We start from the raw sequence: 11,007 nt of genomic DNA on the forward strand, positions 1-11,007 counted from the left end.
AAGTGCATTGTATTTTATTTTATGGACAAGATTAAGCATTACATCCAAAACTCAACATAAAAGTGATGCCGCTGACTTAACATATATGTTAACTTGTCTGTGTAAGGAGAAGAATCACCACTTATTATATGCTGCAGCAACTAGCAGCTATCTAGCATATTGGCTAATGCTAGCTAAATGTCAACTAGCAGGAAGCAGAGAAATATTTATTTATTTATTTATTTAATTCAATTTATACCCCGCCCTCCCCGCAATGCGGGCTCAGGGCAGCTTACAAGTGGCAAACGCCAATATAAAACAACTTTAAAAACATTTATAAATCCCACAATACAAAAGCATTCATAACAATCAAAGACTAGAGTGCTCTAGATGTTCAACATAATATCAGATGGCATTTGATAGGTTTGGTAGTGCTTACCTTGCTATCAACTATCCCGTCAAGCCATTTCAACTGATTGATAATGAGCTGGGGCAAATTGAGTCCATCACTGCCCACACTGAAAGATCAGAACAAAAGAAGAAAAAATAGATCTGGTACAACCATAGTCCCTGTTTTCTACCAAAAAAGACTTCTTTCTGAAGCCCAATTATATAGAAGTCTGCTCATTTCTCTCCACACATGTGCCAACACCCGATTTCATTAACATTTTCTTTTGGCATGGCATCCTCATTTCCAACAGATAATCAGTTTATTCAGGAGGGCCAAGAGAAGGCACCCCCTAACATTATGTTTCACAATAATTACAGACTGATTACTAACAGCAGAATAGAATCTCTACAAGAGAGGACCTGCAAGGAACTTTCAGGGAGGGGCACGTCATTTCCCCTGCCTTTCCTTTCTCTCTCCCACCCCTTCTCTGGCACTCCCCCCATCTCTTTTCCATCCAGCTACTGTGGTGCTCCCACGGCAGCTCAGGCTGCTCCCTGTGCCTAGCCAGTGCTGCCCTCCCTCACCTGGCTCCAGCATCACTGCCTTGGCAGGAGTGTTGCCACCGCATTAGCAGAGACAGCTCAGGGGTCCTGTGCTTCCTGCCCATCTCCTGTTTTGGTGCCTCAGTGGGGGGGGGGGAAGCAGTGCTGCTTTAGCAGCAGGGAGGGCTGGTGGGTCCCATGCCTCCCTCACTTTTAATTTTGCCACCTCGGTGGTTAAGGAAAGGGGAGGGCTTCCATTCATTCTCCCCTGCCTTCCTTCTCCTCATGCACCCCATCTCTGAAGAACAGTTGTATGCACTTGTACAGCCAACTGTTCTTGGTTTGGTGTGTTTTTTTTGTAAACCCCTCTTTTTATTTTTAGGATTTGTTTCCTGCAAACCTGGGTCTCCCCCTAAAAATCTCTTTTGTGTCTATGTGGCCCTCATCCACTAATTTAAGTACCTGCAGATGGGCCCATGTTAAGATTTAGATATACTGATTTTTCCTTTAAGACTCACTTACAGCAGGCAAGAGCACATAGCAAACTCTTGAGCACTGACACTCATGTAAGGAAGGACCTGGAAGAAACTATATTATCCAGCTGTTTTTTTTCTTTTCTCTGTGCTCATTAGAGTCAGTTTTTGGAATTTCAAAAAGTACTTAGGAAGAAATAACTAGAAAACACATAGTAACCAATGCTTCAAGTCAAAGCACTGAACTACTCACCTTTCATGAAAAAATTCAGGGAGTTTCTCAAACAAAAGTCTTATAACAGCAGGCTTTGAAAAAAAAGAGACAAAAGCATTTTTAAAAAGATGCACAGATGGGAATACAAAGGATTATTGTACACAGCCCCAGCATGCATAGCAGGCATTAATCACAGGTGCATTAAAACAAGCATAAGCATAAAGCCCAAGACATTTCACGACTTTTCCATTTCCATATTTACTTCAATCCAGAAAACCACAATTCCAGTTGCTTGGTCATCAGTGGCAACAACCCTGAAAAGTATGAATAGCTAGCATGACGAGCCTCACTTCTCTAAAAATTACACAGCATTTGGAGGACACCTGTGTCTTTCACTGAGCCAGACTCAAGAACAGACAGAGGTCTCAGGGGGAAAAAGAAATAAGTAGCTTGCTTCAGACTAGACCTGGAGAAACAAAAGTAGCAAGAGTGATCTGTGCTCCTCCAAAGCGTAGTGAGGTATAGGGTTGCTAGACAGCAGCTTAGAATCCCTGGGAATATTTGGATGGTGGGGACAGGCACCCCAGTATCACATCAGCCCCTGACATCACTTCCAGTTTTCACTGGATGAGGGGGCTCTATTGCTTAAACAATAGAGTTTTTAGAAATCCTAGAGCATCTCTGATGTCATGATGTCACTTCACTGGAAGTGATGTCATATGACAGTGTGGTGCTGGAGCACCCTCCATTTGCCGCCATTTTTCTCCCCCTTAGCCTTCTAGGCACCAGAGAGCAACAATGGGAAGTCTCCCACTACAGAAATATATGAGCAGGAGACCTGGCAACCACAGACAAAATCCCACTCTTCCCCCAACGGATGGAGAAAGGGTCTGAGGTGACAAATAAATATTGACCAGCAAGTTAAGATCTGTGGACCCTTGCTTCAACCACTCATGTCTATCTAGCTGCTGGCTGTCTTCACAGTTGTCAACACAGACTGCCAATGCGGTTGGAATCAGTGCATTGTAAAGTGACCTTACCTGCAATATCTCAATTCCAAGGAGTAGTTTAATGAGACTTTCACAATATGAATGAACTGCATTACTGTAATTAAGAAAAACAATTTGCTGTTACTGTTATTTTTTTAACCACCATTTTAGGTAGACTATTTTTTTTTGCTGCATAATCTAAGGCTGTACAAACCAGATAAATGGTCATGGCTGGCTTTAAGCCAACACAGTCTACATTGGGACAGCCTTGTCTATGTTGCCATCGGTTCCATAGAGAAAGAATTTGAACAAATGTGTGTTGTTTGTATCTCACCAATTGTGTTTTATGAATTTGCAATTTGGTTCTTGCTTTGTTAGCCACCTTGAGTCTAAGAAGTCAGGATATTAATATTTTAAATAAATAAAATTACTAATGCATAGGGTAAAAGGTAAAGGTAAAGGCTTCCTTGCTCGAATGCCAGTCGAGTCTGACTCTAGGGTTGCGGTGCTCATCTCCGTTTCAAAGCCAAGAGCCAGCGCTGTCCGAAGACATTTCCGTGGTCATATGGCCGGCATGACTAAACACCAAGGCGCACGGAACGCTGTTACCTTCCCATCGAAGTGGTCCCTATTTATCTACTTGCAATTTCTTGCTTTTGAATTGCTAGGTTGGCAGGAGCTGGAACTAGAGATGGGAGCTCACTCCATCATGCGGCCCCCGGGTCTCGAACTGCTGACCTACTGACCTTCCACAGCCTGCAGTTCAGCGTCTTAACCACTTGAGCCACCGCACTTGAGCATAGGGACAAACCTCTAAAAAGTGATTCAGCTGACAAAGCTCTCCAATTCCAATCCAGAAACTGTCTGGAATGCTTACAAAGGGCCATTTCCTACATTGTAGCTCGTTTCCTTGAATGTTTGCTTCATAATTGCTGAACAGATCAACATTTTCAGGGAGAAAACAAGGACACGTTTTTATTAACCTCATTTCTGGACTCTGTGCAGGTACACAAGGAAGAAGGCAATTCCTGAACTGATCTCTGTTTTCTATATGGGATTCCAAACCACTGATGAACTCTCCAACAACCTGCCGAGAAGAAAGAGAACAAAAGAACAGAGCAATAGTAGACATTACAATTTAGGATGCCCTGGCAGGCAAATAAGGCAGAAGAAGAATAACCCTGAATGAGCTTTACTCTTTTTGGCCCTTATGCTTTTATGTAAGATCTAGTGATAAGTTGGTGACAACTGTTCCCCTCAGCCTCCCTGCTCCTGCCACCTTCAAGCAAACTAAAAGGGACTGGTTCTGTGTTCTCCTTGAGCCCCAAACTATAGGAAAACACTTTTCCCCCAAGCCCATGGTTTGGGACCCAGTCTTCCAGTAGCCACCACCATGAGGAGTTCTTTTCCTTCTCCCTTCCTCCCTTGAGTGCTCCTGGTCCCCCAGAGAATCATGCATGTGAGCAAGTGAGATTATATGTGTAATCCCAGAGCTGGATTGTCCTCTCAGTGTTTCCCTGGTTTTGTGTTGCCTAGCCCAGTGATGCCCAGTCTACAGTATAGATTTTTAACTTTCCCTTCTGGAATGTGGATGCAAGGAGACAAAGGTTTTAGGACGAAGATTGCCTTTCTTGGCAACTTCTGACAAAGGAGCTGTACTGGACTTTCTTCTTTAACCCTTTCTATGCTACTGGGGAGTATCTGCTTGAAACCAACACGAAAGGGGGCGAATCCTTTCTGCTAAAACCAGTTTTTCCCCAATCCCCCAAAGTCTCAGAACAGTGACTTCTGGGGACTTTAGGATCAGATACGGAAAACAATCCATCCTGTGCCAGATGGCTGAAGCCAACTCTGGAGATGTTGCTGGTATTCGACACATTTGTCAAACTACAACGGCTGTTTCCTGTGATCTGGAGCAACTTAAGTTTTTTTAAGGCCCTCCTAGCAAAACAGGCCTGTAGTTTATCATCTTCCATCCCTTACACTACAAATGTAACATTCATTCCAAATGTGCCAGCAGCATTCCTTAAACAAGTCTTCAGAAGAACTCTATATGATCATCAAGATATTTCCATTTTCCTCTCACATCCTAGTTTGATAGTAATTCATATATTAACAGTGCTATCACAGAGTTATACCCTTCTATGTACATTGAGGTCAATGGTCTTGGAAAAATGTAATTCTTTATTTATTTATTTTTATTTATTTACATTTGACTTCTATACCGCTCATGACCCCTACTGGGTCTCAGAGCGGTTTACAGGTGGCCTACATTATTGTAGTCAGATCCTACCTAGGGCGACAATTGTGCAGGGAGGGGTTGCCTAACAGCACCCGGACGACAGGCTTCTCTCCGTTCTCGGTGGCTCCGGCGTAGTCTCGGCATTGCGGCGAGGGGTGACCATCAGCGGGCTGCAGATGGACCCTCCGTTGATGCGCACTGCTCCTGGACTGCGGCGTTCCCGGCTACTCGTACCTTCGGGCTCCAGCTGCGCCGCGTCGCTCCGCAGTTGCGTCATCCGGTCCCGCCTCGATCCGATGTCGTCGTCGCTCCTACGGTCCGCCAGACGCCGCCATTGTTCTTCCTCGCCGCCGCTGCTTCTCTTACTGCCATTGTCGCCGTCAACCCTCCTGGCACGGAACCAGGAGGAGGGTGCCCCCCGCCTCTAAGGCAGGTACCCATTTCTCTACTTGCAATTACTTTCGAGCCGCTGGGTTGGCGGGAGCTGGGACTGGGGCCGGTAGCTCACTCCGGCCGCGGTGGGGATTCGAACAGCCATTATGGCTGTTCGCTATAGATGTTACTGCAGGTGCTGTTACTCCCTGCGCCACCGCTCCTCCCTACGCCACCGCTCTGCACAGGATGGCATTGTAGATGACTCACATCAAGTAGAACAATGAGGGAAATGGGTTCAGAAGAAAAAGAAGGGTGGGGTGGATGATGTCCTAGTGAAAGTTCCAATCTTTTAATATATCATGGATTCTAGCAATCATCTGAATTGTTCTCCTCCAAACTTGATTGCTAGAATCCATTATAGATGAGAAGACACCTGTTTTTTGAGTCAGAATCAATATAAGCCTCACAACATTCGGAATATATATCTATGAACTACCTGTGGATAAGAAGGGTGTTTCCTCAAGGCTTGATGAAGCTTCTTCTGGGAAACTGCACCATCTGTAGCTAAGGAGCAAGAGAATCAGACATTGTCATCTCACTACATGAAACTGAAATCGGATGAAATGCTAGCAAAACAGAATGTGGCATTAACATGGTGGGACAAAAATATAATACTGACAAGGTACAATTATGATTAAAAAAATAGGCTTTCATAGCAGTCCAACAGAATTAGATAAGATCTGGCTTTCGTCGAGCGATAAATTGATACAGAAAATCTATAAAAAGCTCTTGAAGGATGTAAGACCGGACGACGAAATGAAAGAATCTAAATCTAGATGGGAAAAAGAATTAGGTCATAGAATAGAAGAAAGTAGTTGGACAAAAGTTTGGAAATCGATCAAATTAACCAGAGCAGTACCTCTTAAAGAAAATACATATAAAATGTACTATAAATGGTATTGGACACCAGATAAAATCGCAAAATGCTTCCCAAGTGCCTCCAATAGATGTTGGAGAGGCAGAAAAAACATAGGAACATTTATGCACATATGGTGGAATTGCAATAAGGTCCGAGACTTTTGGAAGAAATTGCAGAGAATATTAAATAAAAATTTGAAAATAAAGTTACCTCTATTGCCAGAGATATTCTTATTGAATATGATTCCAGATGAAATTAAAAAACACAATCATATAATCATTTATATCATAACGGCGGCAAGAATCTTAATTGCAAAAAGATGGAAAACTAATATACTACCCCCAATAAAAGAATTAAAAAATAAGATCTTGGAAATAGCAGAGATGGATAGAGTAAACATGGAATTAAAACAGAAACCAGAAAATAAGTACTGGGAAAAGTGGGAAGGAATATATAAATGGCTGAGGATAAGGAGGATTAGTCTTAATGAGAGCTAGGCTAGCCAGAATAGGGAAATGAGAAAGATTTAAGCGTAAAGCACTATTTAACGCAATGTAATAGATGAAACTATGTTATTTGAAGAATAGTGATGGAAACTATATTTTGTTTTGAAATATGTATTGAATAATGTTAAGTGGTGTGAACTAATTGTAAAAACTGAATAAATAGAGTCTTAAAAAAAAGACATTGTCATCTCACTACAGAACAACTGTTTAGTTTTAACTGCTGCGTGACAGGCAAAATTCTAGCAGGTAAAACCTTCACTGACATGGAGGTTATAGTGATAGTGCTGTTCACCATCTTCATTTCTGCTAGGGCTTTTGTGTCTTTAGCAGCAGTATTAGCAGCAGAATTAGCAATTAGAAGGAAAAACTTGATTTGCTGTTTGTCATGCAGGTGTTAAAGCTGTTTGCAGCATCAAAGAGATTTCTGTTTGTCACACTATCGTTAAGGCACAGGAATGCAAACAGAAAAATGTTAGCCACCCTAAATGGCAGGAAAAGTTACTCTTGTTGAATTTTTGGTCTGACCTTTTTATTTAATGTCACAGCTTCTATCAATTAAAAATGTGATAGTCTCACTACATTCCAACAGTTAGCTAAGAAATATATAGCCAGCCATGCACTGAGCCCATGAAATACATGTACTGCCCATTCAATAAACAATTGAGAGATACTACGTCCATTCTCATTCATTCAAGAATAAAATAAATGGACAGGAAGCATTGAGGAACATTTAGAAAAAACATACCTCAGTGCACACACAAGCACCCCATCCTAAACATACATAACAGGGACAAAAACATGGTAGCTCATTCAATCAACATAGTTATGCCTCCCTCAGACAGGCCTAAGCTGTTCTTTTTGGTGACAACAGGCATAGAACCACAAAAACACAAGGCCTGTCAAGCACCTGGCAGGCCACAATAGACAGATGGTTAGCCACAAATTGAGTTGGCCTAGGGAAGCTTCAAAACAAGCAGGAAGCTACATTAATAGGTTTCAAAAATCAGAACAAGACCCTTTCCCCTACCCCAACATCCAGAAGAATAGATATCTTTCCACTGTTTCCCCAGAACGTCCCAGTTTCACTGGGGACTACTGCTTATAGAACAAAATGTCTAAAGAAACAACCAGTTTGGCATTCTTGTTACGTTTAATTCAATTTTTGTTCTTCACGGTCTCAGTACTAATATATAAACATTTCACAGGCTCCAATTTATTTTTCTTAAGGGTTTGCACAATCCTTATAACATTTGCTGTAAACTCTGTAAAAGAATACCACAAAAGAGTGAAGTGTAGAACTAATAAGCAGAATCCACTTAACAATGAGAACTTCTTACTACAACTGGACTCAAAGTGGCTGTGGCTCCCTCACTTTCAGTTCTCTGCTGGCATTCCCCAGAACTGCTTTTCTCTTTGAAGCTACTCAAAGACCACATCCATAAAAAGAGATGCACAACACAAAGATGATAATAAGTAGAGCCTGAAATGTAACAGACAGGAGCTAGATTGATAAAATAGCTTAGTTGTGTCTCTGACAAAAGAAATCACCAGAAAAAACAAAATGTCTAAGTAGGTGATGAATTGGTGCAACAGTGTACATTTAAGAAAAAAAGACAAGCAAAATGCATAACAATAAAGAGGCAACATAATAGCCAGAAGAGTAATGATGCAAGTCTTCTGTCCAAACTAGTGAAATTAGTTTTTTACATGAAGGGATAGGCTTTTAAATATGAAAAATTCCAGAGGGAAACATAAATGGTGACAGATCAAGGGTTGCAATGTAAATGGCTCCCTCTTCAGGACTGGATTACAGATACAAAAAAAAAATGCTGGTGTGCAAGCATTTTAAACCTCCCTCTACTTAGAACAGCACAGAGGGGTAAAGTGGGGGTTTATAGTGGGAGAAGTGAACCAACAAAAACTGCTGTCCCTTCTTAAAGAAACTTAAGTGCCCTTGTGTCTTTGAATGTGTGGCTGGATACAGGCCATAACCCACCAAAGAAGACTATAATAAAAGACTTGCTTTATACCAATTTCATTCTGTCTTTCTCCGTCTTTCAACGTAATTCCCACTGCCTTGAGGAGCTGTCCAAAAACACTGTTGTTCTCTACAACGCCATCTTGTGGAATTGTGTTTTTCTTAACAGAGATCCGAGACTTCTTCGTTTCTAAAACAGAAAAGTTGCTAGAATAAGAGAAAAAAATCTCAACCAACTAATATGAATCATGCTTCTTAATACAAGAAACTGATATAAAAAGTACTTTTTATATCACCATCTGAGGTCCATGGCAACTTTTAGTGGTTATTCTACAATATGTAATCCCATTCATTTAATCAGTGGGCTATGTATCGTAGGTCAACTGTTAAGAATGGTCTGGACACTATAGGGCACAAAATACACAATTCTCAATTACTTGAGTGGTTTGTAGATTGTAGTCCAAATTTCTAAAATCACCAAATTTTATGTTATCACCAAATGTTATACTTCTACTGGTCCAGAACGCAGCTACTAGTCCAGAATGCAGCTGCACAGGTCCTTACGGGAACCCCCTTGAGAGTGCATACAACCTGTGCTCCATCAGCTGTGCTGGCTCCAGACTGAATACCTAATCAAGTTCAAGGTTCTGGTACTTACCTTCAAAGCCCTAAATGGCCTGGGACCATCATATCTGTGGGACCACCTCTCCCTATATACCCCTCAGAGAGCATTACGCTGGCAGTTCTGGTCCCAAAATGGTCCAGCTGTTTTTTTGGCCCTGGACCCAGCCTGGTGGAACTCTCTTCCTAGTGAGATCCGGGCCCTATGGGACTTGGCTCAGTTCTGGAGGACCTGTAAGACTGAGATGCTGAGAACAGCGATGGCTAGAGAGATCAGTGGCCTCTCAGATTTTCCTCCCCTACCCTTTCTATTCTCCACTCAGATGCCATCTGATAATGCTGAAGTTTAACTGTACTGTGTGTATTTTATTGTTTTATTATTGTATGTATTTATTATGCATTGCTATACTGTGTGTTGTATACCGCTCTGAGTCCTGCTTGTGAGAAATGGGCAGGATAGAAATGGTAATAATAATAATAATCTATGGAGTTTTAAAGTACCTAAACATCAAGCATGACTGAGCCCTAAAATTTTATATACAATAGCTCTTGCTTGTGATAATATTATATACATCTATGCAGGAAGCATAAGATACAGATGTATAGATTCAGCCATTCCCATGAATTGCAATAAATGACTTTTTGAAAAGCATGAAACATTGTTCCCCCAGGATGGTCATTTGCATTAATATATTACTCCTTTGGAAATTTTCTCTATGAGCCTTCATGCATTCAGTGCTGCTAGCTATTGAGGAAATTGTTTTCCAGAGCTGAGACACATCAATAGAGAACATCTCTCTGCATGCTCTAGTTGCTGGTGTTTAGGATCAGAGGAATTCCAAGCAGTAGAAAGGGTGCTTGCTTTACGTACTTGGGGACTTTTCTAATAGATTTTCTCCATGGGCTGCAGACTTGGAAAACCTCCGCCTTGAAGCCATGACAGCAGGCTCTGATGTACCCTGTTAGAAGAGATAAACAGCACAAAGATTATTATTTTTTAATTTCAGTTTCTGTGAATAATGTGTCATTGAGGGTAAATGATGAATATGAAACAATGTTCCAGTAACAGCAACTTGTCCTGTTTGAACCATGACATTTATAAAAAATAAATATATGTGATTGGCAGAAGGGCCTGCCACAGGTGGTGTAGACAATTTACTACAGCAGGCTATATTGGTTATAAACCGCAAACAGTACAGCAGCTTCTTATTTTAGACATGTATTATTAATGTGTGAATATATCTAAAAGTGTTCAACTTTGAAAAAAACAAATATACAGCTTCTAGGGAAAGTTTTGGCCCAGTAAATCATGCCCTGGTGCAGGAAACTGGGCTGATAATCCCATATCCCCACAGAGGTAATGATGAGTTTAGTATACTTACCATTTATTCAAGATCTAGAAAGCTGCCTAGCATGCACAATCTTTGTGAAAACTCTGCAGTATAGTTAGAAGCTAGTTTCATTACCATGGATTACCCCATAGAACCCTGGAAATTGTATTGTTTATAAGGATACAAAAAATTTCCCTAGTCCTTTATTTTTTATTTATGTTGTTTACAGTCCACCTTTCTCACTTGGACTCAAGGTGGATTACACAGAGTAAGTCAAAAGGAGGGGACATTCAGTAAACAATACAATAGGATTAGGGTTCTGGAACCACTCAGGAATCTAAAACAGAACTGAAGGAAAGCATAACTATTATAGAAACACTGTTCGAAGTTCATTGGAAGGAAATCATGACAGTTAAATTTGATAATATAGATATGCAAACATGTTGC

General features: G+C 41.2%; 1 protein-coding gene across 1 annotated transcript in view; it reads right to left on the minus strand.

Moving 5' to 3' along the window:
- FANCD2 (Fanconi anemia complementation group D2) overlaps positions 1-10,167 on the minus strand; it is a 66,468-nt gene extending 56,301 nt beyond the window's left edge. The window contains exons 1-7 of the mRNA XM_015407387.1: positions 10,101-10,167; positions 8,661-8,798; positions 5,702-5,769; positions 3,572-3,675; positions 2,640-2,703; positions 1,639-1,691; positions 419-497 (exon numbers count right to left, since the gene is read on the minus strand). Of these exons, the coding sequence (XP_015262873.1) occupies positions 419-497; positions 1,639-1,691; positions 2,640-2,703; positions 3,572-3,675; positions 5,702-5,769; positions 8,661-8,798; positions 10,101-10,167 (573 nt within the window). The remainder of the gene's footprint in view (positions 1-418; positions 498-1,638; positions 1,692-2,639; positions 2,704-3,571; positions 3,676-5,701; positions 5,770-8,660; positions 8,799-10,100) is intronic.
- Positions 10,168-11,007: the final 840 nt, after the last annotated feature.

The sequence above is a fragment of the Gekko japonicus genome, unplaced genomic scaffold, assembly GCF_001447785.1.
Source record: "Gekko japonicus isolate JY-2015 unplaced genomic scaffold, Gekko_japonicus_V1.1 scaffold298, whole genome shotgun sequence".
Classification (NCBI taxonomy): Eukaryota; Metazoa; Chordata; class Lepidosauria; order Squamata; family Gekkonidae; genus Gekko; species Gekko japonicus.